General features: G+C 35.3%; 1 protein-coding gene across 1 annotated transcript in view; it reads right to left on the reverse strand.

Annotated features, from left to right (window-relative positions):
* The window catches only part of si:ch211-186j3.6, a 453,204-nt gene that overhangs the window by 238,197 nt on the left and 189,986 nt on the right, over positions 1–25,021 (reverse strand). Inside the window, exon 7 of the mRNA XM_087261712.1 lies at positions 12,169–12,311. Within this exon, the coding sequence (XP_087117838.1) occupies positions 12,169–12,311 (143 nt within the window). The remainder of the gene's footprint in view (positions 1–12,168; positions 12,312–25,021) is intronic.

The raw sequence follows: 25,021 nt of genomic DNA on the forward strand, positions 1-25,021 counted from the left end.
GGTAGTACTCCGGTACACTACATTCTCACCAAAGATCAACCAAATCGGACCATAGGTGGCGCTATGGCGCCAAAAACCAAGATTTTGGACATTTTTGACCGCTATACGTTCACCGTTTGTCGTAGACTCAAAAACTTTACATTTTTTCATTCCTTGGGCTAGCCCCAACAAAAGTGCACAGCTGAACTTTTTGCTCTACGACGCACCGTTTTCCCGCTACATCACCATTTGTCCGAAACCTACTTTTGCGAACTAGTCCTAGGTTTTACACTCAATCTAAACCAAACCAGCTCTCAAATATTCTCTGGACACCGAATATCAATAATTATCAAAAAAAAGTTGACATTTTTATTCTCACTCGAAACAGTACACAACAATGTTCGATGCTAATTGAAGCTAAATGCTAATTGGAGCTATAACTTTTGAACGAAATGAGATATCATCACCAAACTTGATACACACATGCATAAGCTCAATTTGAGGTGACACTGCAAAACCCGCAGACTTTGGCCACATGGTGGCGCTATAAAGCTAAAAAAACATAAAAATTACTCTAACCTTACAGCCACTAGTCCAATCAGCTTGAAATTTGGTATGCAGTGTCTTTGACCAAATTGTCATAACATACTATAAGGACATTGGCATATCTCAAAAAACATGGCCGCCATTGGCCAACTAAAATTGAGCAGCCATTTAACAAGGTTAACGATGAGTGATCAAAACGAAACTCGCTGGGCATGTTCGACTCACGGTCCTAGAGGTCTGTAAGAATTTTGAAAGAAATCGGCCACTAGGGGGCGATTTTACGTATTTTTAGTGTGTAATGGGTTGTGTATCACACAACCTTTTGCGCAACCACACAAAATACATATCATATGATAGGCCTGCTCATACCGAACAGTTTGACACTCAAACCACTGCTGTCACTTACACCGTTCGTTAAATATTCATCAATATAGGAAAAACCTACTTTTGCGAACTAGTCCCTGGTTTTTAGTTCAATCGCGACGAAACAAGTGTTGTTAGAATCTCTGGACTGTGTAGATCAATAATTATCAAAAAAAAGTTGAACTTTTCACTTTGGCTTGCTGTAACAGGCTCATTTACAAAAGGGGCGTGTCCACACGAACCTACATGCCTGTAAACCAATAAGGAAAACTCAAAACATCACAGAAATTGGTGAACACATGTGGCATATCAATGAGAAGAAACATGCAAAATTTTGTGAAGATCAAACAATAGGTGGCGCTACAATAGTAAAAATAGTCTTTAAATAATGCTAAATCGCTTAAAAATAAAGTAAATTTGCTTCATTTACACACTATTTCACAAAAAACACTTAATATACATATCATATGATAGGTCTGCTCATACTGAACAGTTTGAGACTAAAACCACTGCTGTTACTCAAACTGTTCATTAAAAAACCATCAATATAAACAAAACCTACTTTTGCGAACTAGTCCCTGGTTTTTAACTCAATCGCAACAAAACCAGTGTTGTATGAACCTCTGGACTGAGTAGATCAATAATTATCAAAAAAAAGTTGAACTTTCCATTTTAGATAGCTGTAACAGGCTCATTAACAAAAGGGGCGTGTCTACACGAACCTACATGCCTGTAAACCAATAAGGAAAACCAAAAGCATCACAGAAATTGGTGAGCAGATGTGGCATATCAATGTGAATAAACATGCAAAATCTTGTGGAGATTGGGCAATAGGTGGCGCTATAATAGTGGAAATGGTTCTAAAAACATGCTAAAATGGCTTAAAAATGAAGTAAATGTGCTTCATTTACACACTTATCACTGACATGATTTTTTTTTTTTTGTCCATCTTGGATGTTTAAAGGTCTCAAAAACACATTTTCAATATTCTATCATTTTAGCCACTATAACACAGACTTTTCACTGTCACCTACCATTTCTAACCACTAGATGTCACAACAAGACCACTTATTTATTGATCAAAACATTTGCATACCTTTGTTGTTTTACATTTTTTGAGTTTAAAGTTAGGGAAATTGCATTTAGGATCATTCTGAATCATATTTTGACCTGATGTAAACACTGTTATGCATTAAACATCTAATTTGGTCCCAGTTAACCTCTTCATAATAATTCTAATAGGTAAAACTGGTTCTATGATTAAACACCTTGTTTTAAAACATATGTAAAGAAAATCACAACTGTGGCTTCTAGATGGCAGTAACAGACCACTTATTGTTTATTTTACTGCTCTATACCAAAGAATGTAATGTAATGTTATGTAATGCATTCTGAATCCCAAACTGACATGGCATGAACACAGTTAGTGCATTTAAGATCAAATTTAGTTAAAGCTTTTCACACTTTTTACTCTGTAGATTTTTAATTGTTTTAATAAAATACAAATTTTTCATTTTATACAGTTAGAACATGCTCAATTATAGAAGGGATATGTTTATGCACACCTAAATGGCTGTAATCACATAAATAAATTACACTGTGGCCACTAGATGGCAGTAGGGGATCACTAATAGCTTATTCACTGCTCTTTTGTCATTTTTATTAAGAAGAGCTAAAATAGCCATAACTCATGAATGAACTAAAATATCTTCACCAAACTTGTTACACATATGCAAGAGGTCAGTCTAAGGTCATAGCATAAAACTCGTAGACAATGGCCAATGATGGGGCTATACATTGTAAAATCACTGTATCTGAGTAACCATTTATCTGATTAACTTAAAATTTGACATGTCGTGTCTTTGTCTAAGGTGCCATGACTCGATCTACACATTATATCATAGGGCTGCTTATACTGGTCACTTTGACATAAAAGCGGTCACTCGAAATGTTCATTAAAAATTTGTCAATATGTAAAAATCGAAGTTGCTTCTCTGGAGTGTTTAATCAAACATTTGTTAGCTCAATCTATAAACTCTAACACTCTAATCGTATATTTCATTGGCGAATAAACTACTTACAGGCTTCCTGACTGCTATATGACCTTACCCTGCTAAACTGCTTGACCCCCGTTAATTGCTGCTTGCAGCTATATTTATTATTATTATTATTATTATTCTGCCGAAGTCACTATTGCCCAGACCAAACCGTAAGGCCGAGAGAGCTGAAACTTGGCCAGATGGTAGTACCCCGGTACACTACGTTCTGGCCAAAGATCAGCCAAATCAGACCATAGGTGGCGCTATGGCGCCAAAAAAACACTTTTTGGACATTTTTGGCCGCTTATCGTTCACCGTTTGTCGTAGACTCAAAAACTTTACATTTTTTGAATCCTTGGGTTAACCTGAACAAAAGTGTATAGCAGAAATTTTTGCTCTACGACGCACCGTTTTCCCGCTACATCGCGATTTATCCGAAACCTACTTTTACGAACTAGTCCTAGGTTTTTCACTCAATCTAAACCAAACCAGCTCTCAAATGTTCTCTGGACACTGAATATCAATAATTATCAAAAAAAAGTTGACATTTTTATTCTCACGCGAAACAGTACACAACAATGTTCGATGCTAATTGAAGCTAAATGCTAATTGGAGCTATAACTTTTGAACGGAATGAGATATCATCACCAAACTTGGTACACACATGCATAAGCTCAATTTGATGTGATAGTGCAAAAACAGCGGACTTTGGCCACATGGTGGCGCTATAAAGCTTAAAAACCATAAAATGACCCTAACCTTACAACCGTTAGTCCGATCAGCTTGAAATTTGGCATGCAGTGTCTTTGACCAGTTTGCCATAACATATTATAAGGACAATGACACATCTAAAAAAACATGGTCGCCATTAGCCAATTAAAATTGTGCAGCCATTTAGCAAGGTTAACGATGAGCGATCGGAACGAAACTCGCTGGGTATGTTCGACTTATGGACCTAGAGGACTGTAAGAATTTTGAAAGAAATCGGCCACTAGCGGGCGATTTTACGCAATTTTAAGGTGTAATGGGTTGTGTATCACACAACCTTTTGCAAAACCACACAAAATACATATCATATGACAGGCCTGCTCATACCGAACAGTTTGACACTAAAACCACTGCTGTCAGTCACACCGTTCGTTAAATATGCATCAATATAGGAAAAACCTACTTTTGCGAACTAGTCCCTGGTTTTTAGTTCAATCGCGACGAAACCAGTGTTGTTGGAATCTCTGGACTGTGTAGATCAATAATTATCAAAAAAAAGTTGAACTTTTCACTTTGGCTAGCTGTAACAGGCTCATTTACAAAAGGGGCGTGTCCACACGAACCTTCATGCCTGTAAACCAATAAGGAAAACTCAAAACACCACAGAAATTGGTGAGCACATGTGGCATGTCAACGAGATGAAACTTGCAAAATTTTGTGAAGATCAAACCATAGGTGGCGCTATAATAGCAAAAATAGTCTTAAAAACATGCTAAATGGCTTACAAATGCAGTAAATGTGCTTCATTTACACAATATTTCACAAAAAACACTTAATCTACATATCATATGATAGGTCTGCTCATACTGAACAGTTTGACACTAAAACCACTGCTGTCACTCACACCATTCATTAAAAAACCATCAATACAAACAAAACCTACTTTTGCAAACTAGTCCCTGGTTTTTCACTCAATCGCAACGAAACTAGTGTTGTTAGAATCTCTGGACTATCTAGATCAATAATTATCAAAAAAAAGTGGAACTTTTCACTTTGGCTAGCTGTAACAGGCTCATTTACAAAAGGGGCGTGTCTACACGAACCTACATGCCTGTAAACCAATAAGGAAGAGGCAAAACATCACAAAAATTGGTGAGCACATGTCGCATATCAATGCAAATAAACATGCAAAATTTTGTGGAGATCGGGCAATAGGTGGCGCTATAATAGTAGAAATAGTTCTAAAAACATCATAAAATGGCTTAAAACTGCAGTAAATGTGCTTCATTTACACACCTATCACTGAAATGATTTACAAGTTTGTTTGTTTTTTGCCCATCTTCGATGTTTAAAGGTCTCAAAAACACATATTTTCAGTATTCTATCATTTTAGCCACTATAACACAGACTTTTAACTGTCACCTACCATTTCTAACCACTAGATGTCACAACAAGACCACTTATTTATTGTTCATAACATTTGTATACCTTTGTTGTTTTACATTTTTTTGAGTTTAAAGTCAGGGAAATTGCATTTAGGATCATTCTGAATCACATTTTGACCTGATATAAACACTGTTATGTATTAAACATCTAATTTGGTCACAGTTAACCTCTGTGTAATAATTCTAATAGGCATAACTGGTTGTATAATTAAACACCTAGTTTTTAAACATTTGTAAAGAAAATCACAATTGTGGCCACTAGATGGCAGTAAAAGACCACTTATAGTTTATAGTTTATTTTACTGCTCTGTAGCAAAGAATGTGATGTAATATAATGCATTCTGAATCCCAAATTGACATGAACTGAACACAGTTAATGCATTTAAGATTAAATTTTGTCAAAGCTTGTCACACATTTTACTCTTTAGATTTTTAAATTCTTTTAATAAAACACAAAATTATTAGTTTATGTAGTTATTTAGTTTTGTCATTTTTGTTGGGAAGAGCTAAAATAGCCATAACTCATGAAGGAATTAAAATATCTACACCAAACTTGTCACACATATGCAAGAGGTTAATCAGAGGTCATAGCATAAAACTCGTAGACAATGGCCACATGATGGCGCTATACATTGTAAAATCACTGTATCTGGGTAACCATTTATCTGATTAACTTAAAATTTGACATGCCGTGTCTTTGTCTAAGGTGCCATGACTCGATCTACACATTATATCTTAGGGCTGCTTATACTGGTCACTTTGACATAAAAGCGGTCACTCGAAATGTTCATTAAAAATTTGTCAATATGTAAAAATCGAAGTTGCTTCTCTGGAGTGTTTAATCAAACATTTGTTAGCTCAATCTATAAACTTTAACACTCTAATCGTATATTTCGTTGTCGAATAAACTACTTACAGGCGTCCTAACTGCTATATGACCTTATCCTGCTAAACTGCTTGACCCCCGTTAATTGCTGCTCGCAGCTATATTTCTTTTTGTTTTCGTATTTTATTTCGCAACATGCTGTCCATTGCCAAGCATTAGGATGATGGAACCTTGTTTAACACGGGGCCTTTTAGCAGGACAAAGAACAAAGGAGAATCAAAACACTACAAATAACAGCGGAAAATAAAACGGCTTGACAGGTGCAGTGTGCTGCCGATGATCTGGCTGATTATCAGCGTAAACACACCGCCGCCGTGCCAGTAAATACATCCTTCACGGCCCGCGTGCAGTCTTTGTATTTATGTCTTTAATACAAAAGGCCTGATCATCTTATTGACTCTGCTGTTTGAATCCTTAAAGGGGTATTAAATCAACCCGAGCACGTTCCTTTGCGAGTTACAGTAAATTAACAACCTGAGCCCCAACAAAAAACAAACCTAATGGGCGAGAGGCTTTAATGAATGATGGAGGGAATTTCAGAAGAGATGAAGATCTGACGAGTCGGAGAAAAAGGTGCAATAAAGGGAACCCTTTGATCTTTCGAGGAGAGAAAATGAGGAATATACTGGGAAGGGAATCGACGGAGACACGCGGTGATTGCAGTGAAGCGCTACGTGTTTGAATCACCTGAATGGAGCACTAAATTGAAGCGCTGTGAGCGTAAGCAGCGAGCATATTTTGTGCGAAGGACAGGTGAAGTCCGTATCTTGGGATGGATCTCCTTCAATCAAAACGCAATCAATCTAAACACGTCTTGGAGTGTGCGGCAATTAAGTCGTGAGCTGCTTAGCGAGTGCTGTCACTTTGAGAAGTTGACAAATTTGTATTTAGTTGCCAATAAATATTAAATTCACCGAGGTGTTATTAAGCTTCAGTACTGCGGGAGATGAAAAAGCATTTATAGTTTGTTTATTTATTTATTTATTTCATTTTCTATTTGGCTTAGTCTCTTTATTATTACGGGGTCGCCACAGCGGAACGAACCGCCAACTTATCCAGCACGTTTTTACGCAGCGTATGCCCTTCATCCACATTCACACACACTCATTCACACTCATTCACACTCATACACAACAGACAATTTAGCATACCCAATTCACCTGTACTGAATGTCTTTGGATTGGCGGGGGGGGGGGAGGGGGAGGGGGTGGGGGGGCGGGGGGGTAACCAGAGCACCCGGAGGAAACCCACGCGAACGCAGGGAGAACATGCAAACTCCTCACAGAAACGCCAACTGACCCAGCTGAGGCTCGAACCAGCCACCTTCTTGCTGTGAGGCGACAGCACAACCTACTGTGCCACTGCTTCACCTATTTATTCTGTTATTTATTTATTTTTTATTCATTGTTTGTTTGTTTGTATGTTTTACAAATATGTATTAGTTAAAATGCTTTTGTACAAGGCTGTGAAGTGTTTTTGCAGTGAAAAGCTCAAAGTATGATCTTTTCACATGCAGTTCCTAAAGAATATTATTTTAATTACAGTTTTTCTGTAATTTTTGTTTTTTGTTACAACACTATTTACATTTGCACAACAGTTAATGCATTTCTCATGGCAATAAGTCATTTGTGCACATCCTAGTAGCAGTTTCTCATTCCTTACAACAGATTGCAAATGCTTTTGGACATGCTTCAATTGCTTTTATACAACTCTGCTGTTTTATAACATTAGAATTTGCTTATGTCATGCTAGCCAAAATGAACTAAACTTGTGAATGCCGAATAGTCATTCCATATAAAACCAATAGTCCCCATTTCATTACTTGAGTCATTACATAGAGAAATGTTGAACTAGTAGTCAAAATCTGTCAAACTAATTTTAACGTTTTAAGTCTTTTTTTTCCTTAAAACGTCTTCTAAATTAAACAATTTCATGAATAATTTACAGTTGTAGGTTTAGTGTATGTGTGTGTGTTGTAAGTTTAGTTCCAAAATGTATTTGAATTTGTAGTAAATAAGGGAGAATTTATTCTTTTGCACAATGCTGTGAATACATTAGAATTGCAAAAAGTATACATGTATGCAGTACAAATGTGAAATATACATATTCAATGTCTTGTACTTAGATACCTCACTGAATGCAGGGATGTCTAACTTTATTGTAGTTTTCAGATAGCTGTGCAAATAGTATATAGTGCTGGCTTGAGCATTTTCAGGAAGTGTCAGACAGACAGACAGACAGACAGACAGACAGACAGACAGACAGACAGACAGACAGACAGTCCATCCAGATAGATAGATAGATAGATAGATAGATAGATAGATAGATAGATAGATAGATAGATAGATAGATAGATAGATAGATAGATAGATAGATAGATAGATAGATAGATAGATAGATAGATAGATAGATAGATAGATAGATAGATAGATAGATAGATAGATAGATAGATAGATAGATAGAATTAATATCTCACATCTGATTTTATTTCTTCCTTTATACTAAAAAAATGACTTATTTGTTTTATTATTCCATGATAAAACTATTTTTACTGGAGATGTGATTTCTGATTAACATTTATATCCTTGTGTGGGTGTTTTTACTGTAAAGAAATGCTGTACAATAATTAAGCCCCATTATTCTTATGTACAATTAAACTGGAGGACACTTTTATATTTGTGAAAGTAGCTGCAACGGCTTATTTGTTCTAGCAATAGTTATAAAAATAGAAACATGATTAATGACAATAACATATTGCAACTTTTCAACTTGTAACTTTGACACGGAGAAGCTCCATATTGGCTGTACTTCTGACTCAATATTAATAACTTCAGCGTGCAGTGCTATCTACAACCACACAGTACAAACTCGCCTATTCAAACAGATGTTGCTGTTAATTTGACTTGTTCTCGCCTTCATTCTGGATTTCGCTGTTTACCAGATGTTCACACCAAACGCTGCATCTTCAATCAACTCGTAAGAATCCTTCAGATTAAAGTCCTATTTTCCGGATGGAATAGTTAACGTAGATGCTCAAAACACGTGATGTGATTTCAAAATCCCCTCCTTATTGCATCCTCACAATTTCTCTTGTAGTTCCTTCCATGAACATACAATCCTTAATTTATTATGCTCATCAAAGCTACATTGACATACAGAGCACTCCACTTATATTGAAACCCTTGGAAAGAAAATGAAAGAAAACTGGCACTATTAAAAATATTCATATAATCTTACATAAATAAATACATAAATAAATAAAGAAAAAATAAATAAATAAATAAATAAATAAATAAATTAAAATGTGAGATATAGAGGCCTTTTTTATTTCTACATTATCATAACCCTCATGTTGACTTAAGAGTTAAAAGTGAACAGTTTTTACCGCCCTAAATAAATAAATAAATAAATAAATAAATAAATAAATAAATAAATAAATAAATAAATAAATAAATAAATAAACTATTGCTGTTTTATTTTGACTTTTTATTTTATGACTTAATGAAGGGGGTCATTTTTGACTACACAGGATATGGAGAGTTCTAAGACCACACAAGAGTTAAAATTTCTTATTTGTCTTAATGTAGGTGATGATGGTGATGATTTCTTGACTATGATGAGACCTGACTAACTTCTCAAGCTGTGAATCTTGGAGATTTTTGGGCCACTTTAACAGTCCAGCTAACACTGAGTTTGGACATGATGGATGCACATTACTTTCAGAATAATCCATAATACTTCCAGTTGGCTGGAATTTCTAAAATAGTTTAGTGAAACAGGTTATGGTCAAATAATAATTTAAATTTCAGGGATAATAGGCTTTAAAATGCAAATAACTGTGGCATAAAGTGGGGGAAGTCAACATTGAACATGTTACATTTCTTTTCCCTAAAGTAACATTTCTAAAATATAATACATATATATATATATATATATATATATATATATATATATATATATATATATATATATATATATATATATACATACACACACACACATTTTTGGTGGTGACAGCTTAGAGACGCCTCTCCTTTGGAGAATTAAGTCCCATGTTTTACTCATTTACTTGGGTGTGATTTTTTCACAGACTTTAACAGAGTGTAAAAATCTTGATAGTTCTGCGGGGCTTATCTATCAAATGTGATCTTCATTCATTTATTTTCAGCTTAGTTCCTTTGTTAATCTGGGGTCACCACAGCGGAATGATCCACCATGTTATCCAGCATGTTTTACACAGCATATACCCTTCCAGCCGTAACCCAACACTGGAAAACACCACTCTTTCACACGCATACACTATGCACAATTTTAGCTTATTCAATTCACCTATAGAGCATGTCTTTGGACTGTGGGGGAAACCGGAGCACCCGGAGAAAACCCACGTGAACACGTAGAGAACATGCATCTGCACACAGAAATGCTAACTAACCCAGCTGGGGCTGGAACCAGCGACCCTTTTTGCTGTGAGGCGATTGTACTACCTACTCCGCCATCGTGCCACCCCTAAATCTGATCTTTATTTTATTTATTTTTTTATTTTTTTATTGTATTCAAGTCAGGTGATTTAATAATAATAAAAAAAAAACATAAAGATCAGATCTGAATGAAGAGACCCTCCTTTTCATCATGTGTTCAATACTTTTTCCCTGTATCATACCATTTTATAATACAGAACTTAATTTGTAAACTAATTAGATTTGTTATCTTTGTATATGTAGATTTCTTTGCTTGTTACCAACATCCAGTGAATACAAGTCAACGGCCCCTTTAGAAATTTGTTTTCTGAGAAAAAACGGTGATGTTTTCAATACTTGTTATAAGGACCAGGTTTTTTTATTTTTTATTTTTTTTATTTCTCTTTGCTATTTGGGCTCATTGGAACCTAATTAAAATAAAAACTAATTATCATCTTTTGATATGATGTACTTTTAGAGAAAAATTATTTTAATATTTACATAAATTTACATAAAACACTTTTCCTGACTGTTGTTTAATGCATATATAACATATACATTTTTTTAATCATGTTTTGACTATCAGAGATGGAAAAACAAAATTTTGTTCACAGTTAAAAATAGTGTTTGGGATATTTCATATGCTGCAAAACAGTTGCAGAATGACACTGCATGTCTGTAACAAAATATAAAACATTCAAAGTATTTTAAATTAAGAGCTAAAAGGTGCTGTCCACACAGAATATGGAGAATTCTGTGTGTGACTGCGTATGTGGCTTAGTGTATGTGGCCACTAAGCCCAAGGAGGTTAACATTAAACAGAGAAAATTGTTTATTTATTTTATTTTATACATTTATTTTTTGGTCGCAGTCCAATGGAAAAAAAAATGCATTGTGCTAAATATGCTCATATCAATAGTTTCATAAAACCTTTTTTTTTTTTTTTTATCAGTTCATTTTATTTAATGTATTTTTTCATAAAACTATGTTGGGACTCCTGCAATTGTGATTTTTTTCTTTATGAGAGCAGAGGTTTATTATTAACTTTTTGAGCAAAATATAAAAAAGACATTTACAAAGACATTTTTTCACAACCTCTTTTGCTCATATTTACCATTTGGTGCAAATCTTAGTGAAGGGCACTGTATGTGCTCATGTTGGAATTGCGGTTTTCCCATTAGGGCACAAGTTTGTGTACGGACTATATAATCTCTGTGTTCATACAGCACAACTCTCATGTCTCTCTCTGCTGTCAATGTTAATAACAGGATAAAAGCCCATGCATTGTATAAATTTAAATGACTTTTTTGGTATCTATGTTATATCTAAGATAAAAGAAGAAGAAGGAAGACTTGTAAAGACATTTCTTTTCAATTTAATTACCCTTAATATTTGAATTGGTAATGTATAATATGATGTAAATGATTGTAATTCAATGTAAAGAGTTTGAAAGAAACCAGTGTATTGCTTTCATAGTGGATTGTGTTTTAGTCATAAAGCACAAAATATTCATTCATTTTCTTTTCAGCCTAGCCCCTTTATTAATCTAGGGGTGGCCACAGTGGAATAAACTGCCAACTTATTCAGCATATGTTTCATGCAGTGGATGCCCCTCCAGCTGCAACCAATCACTGAGAAAAACCCATTCACAGACAACTACAGACAACTTAGCTTACCTGGAAACCCACACGAACATAGGGAGAACGTAGCACAAAATATATTACAGCAAAAAAATAAATAAATACCTTTCTGGCTGTCGATGACAAAGTTTCCCTCATCATTTCCTGCTGTAATTTTGTATGTGATTCCATCTCCATCCGGGTCTTTTGCCAGCACTGTTGCCACCAAAGTATTGGGCCCTGCGTCTTCAGAGACAAACGTCCGATACCTGTTTTTGAACACACACACATACTTATTTAAAGATATCTTCTATGTTGATTTACATTCATGACAGCAAAACATGCACAGATCTCTTTGTTTGTTGAAAGTGATATGAGACAAGTTTTAAAATGGCTAACTCTAACTTGAATAGCATGGAAGCTGCAAGTCATGCTTGCAATTATCAATGCAGCACATGTGTTTACCAAAGATTTGTATGCTATAGAAGGAACAAATTCCACTATACTGTACATCGATATGAAGGTTGCATGTTTAAAGAATGAATAAAATAAAAAAGGACATCATCATAAAGGACAGAGGAGGTGTCAAAATCATCTAAAATTGAATTCTGAACATTTTTCCAGCCTTTCAGCAAAGAAAATGTTATATTCGTCTTAAAAGGTTGCAAAAAAACAAAAAATGAAAACAAAGTCATATATGTGCCCTGCGTTGCTAAAAACACTATTAGGACACATGCATTTCACTAAAATGTGAAAATTGATGGTTTTTGTGTTATTTCAAGCTAATTTGTTCTTCTAGTTTGAAAAGAAATTTAGAAGCTACGTCGAGGTGATTAGATCCTTGTGTAAATTCCAGAATGGAGACTGGATGTCTGTACTGGCGGGTACAATATGACGTCTTTGAGCTTTCATCATTAATTCATGAGAAAGACTTGGTTTGAACCAATCAGCACGCTCTATTTTGTATGAGGTGCAACGTCATTAATATGCACGATAGCACAAATAGGACTGCAGAGAGACGCCACTTTGTGTTGCCAAATGTAATTAAAACAAGTGGAAGAAGAAGAATTGTTCAGAGACATGGGTCATCATGTTGCATTTATAAATGTGTTGCAACAAAGGTTTTGTTTTTCAATTTCCCGCTACGAGAATGAAGCTGGACTTATATGTGTGGATTACAGTGGTCTGCTAATATGCCACAAAAAAATATGTTTGTAAGGAAGATTTTTTACCAGTGAGCAATTTGATTTTGGAAATAGTGAAATCTGGATTCAACGCTCGTCTTCATTAAAAAATAAATAAAAAAATGCGGTTCTAGTTTGTGTTGATTGTCCTGTCTCTACAGATTTGGTAAGCATGTGATCAGTGTTCTCTGTTTGTGTTTATTCAGATGGCAAACTTAGTATCATCAGCAGTACTATTTCAGTTTTAAAGACATATCTTAGTCAAAATGATTTAGTTATTAAGTTTACAGTACATTGAAATCATTACAATATTATGGACTGAAAAATCCACTGTAAATGCTGCTCTCCAAATGTAAACATGTAAACACCTTAATTAAAATATTACCGTCGTGTAGGATTTTTTGACAGGATAGTCTATAGACTCATGGCTTTCTGATACTATTCTCTGCACCTACTAAGTGAATCCAAGTTACCGAGAAATGCGGATGTTTTTTTTTTTTCTCCCATATAGCATGAGGTATCCAATATCTTGTTTGTCATGGGGGCATGCATGAAATGTTCCTGAATGAAAGTGAAAGTGCCAAACTGCAGTCAAAGTCAAAAAATTAATAATTTGACAAATAATTGTATTACTGATGTCCATGTAAACTTAGTCACTGTATCCCCCTTGCATCTGTGTTTGTTCTTTCTTTGTTATCCTCCTTTCCTCTTTCGCTACTCGACACTCCCACCTAAACAAAGCTGGACTCACCCACTTTCCTGACTTTTTTCAAACTAGAGGTGTAAAAACACCCTGCTGGGACAGGGGGGTTTCATGGCAATTTAAGGCTTCTAATATTATTATGAATCCAATAAGTGACAATATGTACAGATTAACTGTAAATAAAAATAAACCAAAAAAAAAAAATGAAAGCAAACCATTTTTTTTAAATAACAGCAAACATCAGCAACTATGAACATGTATTTGTGTTTACATGTTCATTAGTGAACTTGCATTATTAGTGTTAAAAGGTGCAAAATTATTTTATTGGTTATAAAATAAATTAAAAAAAGCACCCTTGAATTTAAAAATAATATTATTACAAATATATAAAAGTGGTGATGCACTCCAAACATCAAACCGTATCTGGTAAATATAATCTGAAGTTTTCCAGAAAAACAGGATGTGCATCTGTTCGCTTTTGACCTCGACAATATGCTACACATTATCTCTGCATGTGAGGAAATGAATCAGGTCAAAGTGATCAGGAGCAGTATGTTCAAGTACGAAAATAAATTGGAATTCCTTTTAAGAAGACCTGCAAGGAGCTGCAATGAAACTTGCTTCATCAAAAGCTTTTAAGATGAGAGGGACCTGCAGAGACTGACAGCTCTGACTCAGTGACTCAAACCACATGCACAGGTGCACACATGCGCACACAAGCACACACATTGGTATTGGTGGTTTGTGAGGATTCTCCATATAGGCGTAATGTATTTAATCCATAAAAAAATGCTTATTATATCGCCAAAATGAACAAGTGCTGATTTTTTTTTTTTATTATATGGGTTATATGAAATGTTGGCATATACATATTTTATGTTTCATTTAACCTTCGTAATTACTAATCAAAATAATAATAAAACTAAAAATGTAATAATAAAATTAAAATGTGTTTAATCAAAGTAAGGCAAGCCATTTCACACGGTGGCCATCTTTGAAACGCCTTCCGGACAGTATGCTTGGGCATTCTGTCTGAATAGAGAAACATCAAATTCTCCGAAACTGTTTGCCAAGCTTAAAATCTGCATATTTTCAGGTTGCCAGAGCTAATGCGCATGCGCACTCGAAAGGAACAATATCACGACACCAACCTCATTTATGACAGTTTTACACAGTTACAGTTGTTATAATCCTCTAAATAATGATAGTCAGATTATGCTAGTCTTCTGAAGTATTCCACAACTTGGTCATGAAGGTGAATCTCCTCCATAAATGAAAGCGATTTTTTGTTTACAAGTTTGTTGGCATTTCGAGTAGTTGCTGCTGTCATGTGATGTTTATTTGACAGGACGGACCGCACATTGCGTTAGTTTCATACATAATACAAAACCAAAAAGCTTTTGTTTTTATTTGCACTTGGTTTGTTTAAAAGTACAGCTTTCAAGCTTTATGTGGATATATTTCTTATGTCTGTGAAGCAAGTAGATCTAGTGTGTCTGTTGACCAAAACTGACCAAAACTGATGGTTTGGTTGATGACCAAACTGTCATAAAAGCACACATCTAGTCCCCCGCAGAAACATCAGTCTATCGCAGGGATCAGGGATTATTTTAGCTCCAACCCTAATCAAACACACCTGAACAAGCTAATCAAGGTCTTACTGGGTATATTATAAACACCCAATCTTGAGGCAAGTTGGAGCTAAACCCTGCAGGGCACCGGACTTCCAGAAATGAGATTGGTGACCACTGATCTATAGCGATTGCTAATTGATTGGCTCCTAATTGGCTTCATTCCCTGTTACACTTTTCAAAACTATTTTTGGGTACTACATATCTTGTGCATTTTATAGTGTTTGGTTTGATGCATCCAAGGATTTGGTTCATCACCTGTCAATCTGAAGGTAAGATGATTGTATTTATGAAAACTGAATGCTTACCATTAATGGTAAACAGTAAAAAACAATACATATACATTTACATATATATATATATATATATATATATATATATATATATATATATATATATATATTAGTGCTGTCAAAATTAGTGCATTACCGCATGGGATTAATTTTAAAAAATTACCGCGATAAAAAAAATGTACGCAATTAATGCAGTTGCAGGTTTGTTTACTTCCTGTTGTGGTGGACGTGTGTTCAACATGCAAGAAATATGGATAAGACCAAGGAAGCACTTTTTGAAGGCAAGTTTCAGTATAAAACAATAAGTTGCATCACCAGGCTCTTTAAAGTTTCTTGTGTCAGAATCCTTGTGAAATACAGTAAAACTTTAGAACGCTTAGTTTAAGCAAATTTGACGAACGCGATCATGCGTGTTGAGAGCATTGTGTGTGTCTGTCTGTGTGTGTGTCTGTGTCAGGTCCGTTGAGGGGTGTCAGGGGTGGAGTGAGCGACGTATCTGAGTAGGGGCGCGTGAGACGTACATGAAGAACGGTGAGGGTGAGTTGCGCACGACATACCTGAAGAGCTAGGAGGGATGTGGTGGTAAGGGGTGTGCAATGTATTTAACGACCGGTTTGCGAGAGATTATCGTTCATTCGCGGGCATCCGGGAGTCTCTGTGCATTTGCTGGATACTCCTAGTCTAAGCAACTGGATGAATGTAAAGGAGGATTAAGCAAAATTGTTTCTACTTTATAATTAATGTTCTCAACTCACAGCAAAAAAAAAAAAACTTTACAATGAGTGCAACTGTTTGTATTTAATAGTTTATTATTATAATTTTTCCAATTTCCATATCTGTAATACTTGTATTTTGGCATTTTTTTGCATGTTATTTTTTTTTTTTGTTATGGGTATTGATTGTTTTGAAATTCAAATGGCATTAACATGCCTGTGTTTTAATTTCTGTAATAAATATGGCTGTCAAGCCAGGATCTTGATGGTTTATTGTGGGTATGTTTTTACATGAAGAAATCTGTGTTACAAGTTAAACAAACATTCTAATAAACAATTATATTTTTATTTTAAATAGTGTTTGTCTTGCGTTTACATTAATTTTACATTTGAATAGCCAAAATTACAAGTTTCAGTATTTTAAATGTGATTAATCGCGATTAATTTTTTTAAAAAGGTGCGATTAATTAGTTAATTTTTTAACTGATTGACAGCACTAATATATATATATATATATATATATATATATATATATATATATATATATATATATATATATATATATATATATAAAATTAAACATTTTTTTATTTATTTTAAATGTGATTAATCGCGATTAATTTTTTTAAAAAGGTGCGATTAATTAGTTAATTTTTTAACTGATTGACAGCACTAATATATATATATATATATATATATATATATATATATATATATATATATATATATATATATAAAATTAAACATTTTTTTATTTATTTTAAATGTGATTAATCGCGATTAATTTTTTTAAAAAGGTGCGATTAATTAGTTAATTTTTTAACTGATTGACAGCACTAATATATATATATATATATATATATATATATATATATATATATATATATATATATATATATATATATATATATATAAAATTAAACATTTTTTATTTATTTTAAATGTGATTAATCGCGATAAATTTTTTTAAAAAGGTGCGATTATTAGTTAATTTTTTAAGTGATTGACAGCACTAATATATATATATATATATATATATATATATATATATATATATATATATATATATATATATATAAAATTAAACATTTTTTTATTTATTTTAAATGTGATTAATCGCGATTAATTTTTTTAAAAAGGTGCGATTAATTAGTTAATTTTTTAACTGATTGACAGCACTAATATATATATATATATATATATATATATATATATATATATATATATATATATATATATATATATATATATATATATAAAATTAAACATTTTTTTATTTATTTATTGATTTTTTTTTTTTTTACCAATTGGAACATTTTGAGTTTAAGGATTGAGCTTGTTTGGTACTAGTTTGACCTGCATTTGTTTGGCCATTTGGGGAACCTTTATTTTGAAACCTGGCAACCCTGAATTACAAGGACAAAAGGCATGTCCTCGTAACCCACCTTAATATTGTACAGCTACTGTACATTAGGTCATACTCATGTCATCATTATACACATTTGTGTCTTTGTAAACCACCAAAACCAGTACACACACACACACACACACACACACACACAGAGACACACACAACAAACATAGACACAAGCTCAAATTTGTATTTTTACAACAAATCCATTATTATTTAGCGAGTACAATAAAGAAAGAGTGGGAGAGAGAGCCAGACCACCCCTCCAACGTTCAATAATAGATTTCCCCACCGAAAAAGAAAGCTGAACTAGTTTGCTCAAGGGGCTGTTAGCAGACAAAGCCAACACATTTCATGCTAAGCTTTTCTTGCCAACACCACGCTTACACTTCATCACATCTGAAACAATGCTGTCAATGGAACAGCACCTCGTGGCGACAAGACAAACAGTGCCTCCACATCTGCACAGCGTGCTGTCTTTCGAGAAGAGAAAGAACGCGTTGACAGACTGTGAGATACTTGTAGACTCTCAGCCACCATTTGTTATTATTTAGCCACAAAGACTGCTTTAAGTCATATTGACTGCAAAATGATGGAGCGTCTTTTGAGGCAGTCCTTTTTTTGGTCAGACAGGGACACCGATGGTCTATCAGAGCAGCTAAAGGTCAACTGTCCTGCCGCCAGATTGACAGCATGTTCTAAATTCAGATGGTTCAGAAATTTTTCTCAAGCTTCTTGCGCGCAAAACTTCTGCTTGTGCACAGCCTGTGAATACTAATACTGCTATGAGTGCTCAAGATGGAAGGCGGTTCGCCTAAATCTGTTCATAAATAAACGAACAGTCAAAGTCACTGAGGCATCTAGAGGTAGAACTTCTGTAGGACTGAAGCCAACATAAATCAAGAGTTCTAGCATAAAGTCCCAGAGCCAATGAGCAGGGATTTTTTCATCACTATAGTGTGTCTGAATTTGAATGTCTGAGTTAGATAGATCACACCAAAACAAAACTTCTGTCATCATTTACTCACCCTCATGTCATTCCAAAGGTGAGTTTTGAGGAATATCCCAGCCACTGTTTTTGATTTAATGAAAATATACGAGGAGTGGGGCTGTCAAGCTATAAAAGAAACAGTAGAAAATAGAAAAACAAGGTCCATATGTAGTCTTCTAAACCATTAAAGCAGGGGTCACCAAACTTGTTCCTGGAGGGCCGAATTCCTGCAGATTTTAGCTCCAACCCTAATAAAACACACCTGAACAAGCTAATCAAGATCTTACTAGGTATACTTGAAACACCCCAGCAGGTGTGTTGAGGCAAGTTGGAGCTAAACCCTGCAGGGACACCGGCCCTCCAGGACTGAGATTGGTGACCCCTGCATTAAAGGGACCAAATATTCTCTGTTTTTTGCACAATTGTCAGAAAAGTGGTCTAATTAAAGGGATTTAAGTCCTAGTTTTTCAGTGAATCAGTTGATCTAGTTCAACAAGCAGGTCTAAATGATTCATTCACAAATCCAATCTTGTTCTTGAGTCCATCTTAATGATTCAGCTCACTGGAGGGAAAGATCATATGGGGAATGTTTCCATCTAAGCTGCAAACTTAATTTATGTGGAAAGGCGTAATATTGGAAAACAATTTGAAAGTAAGGCAGTGTCTCTATCTGAAGCATTCAAGAGAACAACAATCTGCTAATTATAATAAATTACTTTGCACTTTAGAGTGTGCAGACAAAAAATAAATAAATAAAATACTTGAGAAACAAAATCACTTTTTTGATGCGCATACATACCTGCATTTATTAATTAATTCGTTTCCTGCTCTGACAAAAGGTGTACAGTATGTTCAAACTTTTTTGCAGGTAACTAGCTGCAGTTTTCTGCTGAAATGAACACCAGATGCACTGATGGTCATTTATTTTCACACAAAATTGTGACTATGGGGCAGATTATGAATTGATGAAAATTCACTTGGGGGTAAAACACCATGGTTCCTTCGGAAAATGCATTATTAATTGCCCTTCATTTATATAGCATGAGCTGGTCAAGAGCTGGTTTAAGCTTGCCCCTAAGCAATAAGCTTCTGATAATGGCAATCATATGATCATCTAAAACCAGCTAAAGACCAGCCAGGAACCAGTTTAAACCAGCTCAAAACAACAGTTATGCTTCAAAACATGTCTAACCATTATATATTCCTCTTCTTTTGCTTCTTTCTTTTTCTTTCTTTCTTTCTTTCTTTCTTTCTTTCTTTCTTCTGCTACTTCAACCATTACATATAATAAAACACAGAAAAGAACATAAGTTGAAAATGTAGCCCTTTATACATTTTTGGAGAGTTCCAAATATTCCAGGAGCTATTTTTTTTTTTTTTTTCTTTTTGCAGTTTTTGCAGTTTTTGCTTTTGCTAATCCACCAGAAGCTGCTGTGTTAACTTTTTTAAGATCTCAAATTTCTCTCACGAATGCTATGTGCCTGCTGTTCTCGCATAAATCCACCAGAGGCCACTGTCGACTGACTGAGTAACTGACTGACTAAATGACTGACTGACTGACTGACTGACCAAACAACTGACCGACCCTTCTCCTTCCCTTAACCCAACCAAATGTGTTTTTAAAAGCACGGATTGACATGACCACCCACTACCCTAAACCCAACTGACAGTTATCAAAAGCAATACAGAAGAAAAAGCAGGAAACGGGAAAGTGGGTAAGCGCAAAAGGAACATCGTCATACCACCCAATATCATTCATTTTAAAAACAAATGCAGCCAGACGTACTTCTGGCAACATGAGTTTTGATCTCCAGAAATGTATATAGGGTACGTTTTTAGAATGAGCCTATGTTGAATAACATTACTTCATGCAGAGCATGTACAAACACTGTTTTTTTGTAGATAACTACCTACTGTACAACTCTTGTATGTCACCAAAATCACTTTTAGTGGAACTATGAATTGCCAATGTGATACTGGTTTGCTTTATCCAACCAAAAGCAGTTAGTGTGTCATATGGTCATGTGGTTGGGTGTTTTACCTATTACAATGTAAAACTGATGAAGTCTTATTGCAGGATGACAACATATTCAATCAGAACATTCTACACAACATCTTTTGTGTTCCACTGAAGAAAGAAAGTCATACAGATTTCAAGCAACATGACAGTGAATGAATGATGGCGTCTGATTTTCCATCAAAGCAAGTTTAGACCAACAGAAAACTGGACTTTGTAGACAAGAAAAACATTATCAGTCTCTGTCAATCTGAGCAAGAGAGCAGATATGAAAGCGAAAGAGATGCTGAATTGGCCAAAACAAGGACGGCAGATTGATGGAAATCCAACAGGAGGATCGAAACAAGAAGACAAGGAGGAATGAAAGCTGGAGAGCGATGACGAGAAGACACCAATCAGAGGACAGGAAGTGACAGATATAGAGACAGACAGAATGACAGAGGGTAAGAGAGCTTGAGCCCATCATCTCACTCGGTGTACGGCTGATTGATGGCTAACAGAGGGAAGGTGACAGGCGCTTCATGTAGGTGATTTATGTCATCCATGGAGACACCATTGCTTGCACTTTTTCACCCTGTCATTGCACCCCGCCACTGACACACGAGTGACACCCGCGACCTGTAATCTGTTAAAAGTCTCAAAGATCTGAGATCCTTCGCACACACACACACACACACACACACACACACACACACACACACACACACACACACACACACGCACACACACACACACACACACACACACACATACACACACAAACAAAGATCTTCTCCCCTCAGAAACACATTTGAGCTCAAACACACACACATACACACATTACTGAGACATAACTCAAAGGGTTTGTTTTTTTAAATGTTAGCACTGAAGATCCCTTGAGTGCAGCCTTTCAGAAAACCTGTCATGGACTAACAATAACAAAAGTCCTTCTGACGTCTCCCTTTCTGACTCATCGCCATGGCAACAGTTCAGGTGATGGGTCTTGTGACAGTGACTGACAGCTGGAAGAGGCCACTTTGTTTGAAGCGCATGAACCAATCAGACAAGCGAGACGTGGCTCGTCTACATTCACTGTATTTGTCCCTTCATTATGTCATCTATCAATCAGATGACAACATTTCAGCTGCCGAGGCCTGGAAAGACATCCATCAGCGGGACAAAACAAAAGGCAATGAGCAAACGGCGACGATCACAAAAGAACCGACGCTCGGCTCCCAATCATTTTCACCCAAAAAATTTCCCAGCACAGCTATGTATGAAGACCGACTGTTTCGTCCCTCATTACCATGTCCCGTGGCTCTCGGCACAGAAAAAAAGAAAAGCCCTGGCTGGTGCGTAATAAACATCATTCAATCCATCTTACTCTTTGTCCTTGGTCAGGTTGGTGCCAGTAAACAGATCTGGTAATGATGTACTGTGCAAACGCTGCGACGTGAGTGACAAGGCTCATTTTCAGGCGAACTGAAGAAGCTCTGCGCCTTGAAGCAGAGGGGCTTGGGCAAATTAGTCTGCCCAAATGGAACAAACAGCAGTGACAGACATTGCAATTTACTCAATTACAGGCCCGACACATATAGGCTATCCTGCTCACAGAAATGATGTAGGATAGAGAGATTGAGTCTTTTCTGTTTGAGAGACGTTTCAGAGATGATCTGAGGTGAAGAGAAGGGGAACAGACACAGAGGAAAGATTTCAAAACCACACAGCGTTTGGTGTGTTATCTGCTGTTGCTACTGCTTTTATTAGTCACACCGTTGTTTCTAATAGTGAGATCTTTTTTAAATAACATTTCCTCCTTGTCTTCTTCTTCTATTATTATTATTATTATTATTATTATTATTAATTTTATTATTATTATGTTACTACTACACCAAAAGAAACAAAGACATGTTTATTCTGTATAAATACCCATTCAGAAAGCACATTTTTTTCCTTCAAATTTTCGCACATTTTTTCTTGATGTAGGTTCCCAACGGGATTTGTAAAAATGTGGTCAGAATGTAACATTCAATCGTTTCTTCATGTGCAATGTGTAATACTATAATAACCTGTTTCCACTGAGTCTAAATGTTACAGTATGGTTTGGTATGGTCATCTTTATCAGGCTTGTGTCTCCACTGCCAAAGGGTATTAATGGAACTCTTTTGGTGGGCGTGGTGCTTGACAGAAAGTTGCAGTCGGCGTCATTCTTGCTATAAGTTCACATATCATATAAAAAAACACATCTTACTAAACAAATGCTTTATATACTTAAATATTTATGTATGAATAAATTTTAAATACTAACCTTTCTATAAACAGAATGTGATTATAGCTGCAGATTAATTACAATGCAAAATAGCCTACTGTAACGTCTGCAATTTTAAAAAATAAAAATTAATAAATTTAAACATTTATGAACACATTAAGTGACTTACAGTCTCTAAAATGTTACCATATACAAATATAAAATACCCAAAACTTAAATTTAGGCCTTATTTGGGTTCATAAATGATACAAAACATACAAAATCAGTACAAACCTCTCATATTTAATCTTCAGCAGCACATGTAACGTTAACATCATGTTATAAAGTAATTCAGTCATTCCAATCTCATAAAAGTCCAAAAGGCATTCATTCATTCACACAGAAATGCCAACTGACCCAGCCGAAGCATGAACCAGCGACCTTCTTGCTGTGAGGCGACAGCACTACCTACTGCACCACCGCATCACCCAGTCCAAAAGGCAATGAAAATAATTAAACATGGCAGTTTGTTCATCTTTTAGGCTGCTGAAAGAATAATTTGCTCCTTTGTTTTTTTGTGCTTCACTCTCGTGTTTGTCCATTTCTAAAAAAAATATGTCAAGAAACACTTTAATAATCATGCATACGTTGATATTATAAGCTCAAGTAGTTCCTTATTTCAAATATAGATGACTGGTAAGCGATCATGAGCTCTCTGGAGAAAGTAAAACCGCTCGCACTTTAGACAGCCTCATAAGGAACAACAGGAGAACAGGTTTATCTTTTTGGCTTCGTGGTTGTTCATCAAGATGACAACAAGGTTTGTTTAAGCTCCGGTCGACCATCACTCTTTATTATATGTATATATTATAACAGTGTAATGGTATCCACCGTTTGGTTGTGCTAGGCACCCTTTTGAAAGGGTATCCAAAAAATGGTATGGTACGGTTTACTTTTTGGTACATTCTCACAATGCAAATGGGCATAAAAAGCGTACCGACCCATACTGTACCGTCCACTCAGTTGAAACGGGCCATAATACTGTAATACTGTGCACAACAACCAATACCATGTCTTATTCTTGTTTTTGTGATTCCAACTCAGAAAGTCTATCATGTTTAAATACAAAGTTCTGTCATGAAACTCTATTGCAGGGCTTCTTAAAGCCTGGACTCTGATCCGGTTTCAGACAGCGAGGGTATTCACTCCGGACCTGACTCCATTTTATATTGCAAGACCATCAATAGGATTCAAATTTTGGATTTCCTTCATTGATAAATGCTTAAAAATTGTAAATAAACTGTTTAGTTATTTTGTTTTAGTAAAAAAAAAAGGGCGAAAATGAAATTTCAGTTTTCTATAACACTTTGTTGTGACTCTGTTGTTATGATATCCAGTGATTATACAAGGCTTCACATGATCAAGCGGGTTAAACGTGCCTGCTTTAACGCACCACAGCAAAGTGATTATTTAAATGGATAAAGATGTTCAGCTCACGGAAAAAAATGGATTAAAAAAAATTGATAATTCAAAGTTGAATGGACAGATAAGTATGAGTTTATTTTGCCACAAGGCAGCATAAAGCAATTCTGTTTGATTTGTAATGAGACAGTTGGAGTTGTTAAAATTGGAAATGTGAATTGCCACTATGAAATGAAACAGACATTTCAAACGGCAGCATCCAGACATAAGGGCCGCAAAACTACAACACCTAGTTTTCATTACACACCTTTTGTTTTTTAATCTGAACTGCATGCAATGCTTTTTAATGCACACACCTAACCCCACCACTAACCCTACTCCTCACAG

This window comes from Danio rerio, chromosome 7, assembly GCF_052040795.2.
Source record: "Danio rerio strain M-AB ecotype USA chromosome 7, GRCz13ab, whole genome shotgun sequence".
In the NCBI taxonomy this organism is placed as follows: Eukaryota; Metazoa; Chordata; class Actinopteri; order Cypriniformes; family Danionidae; genus Danio; species Danio rerio.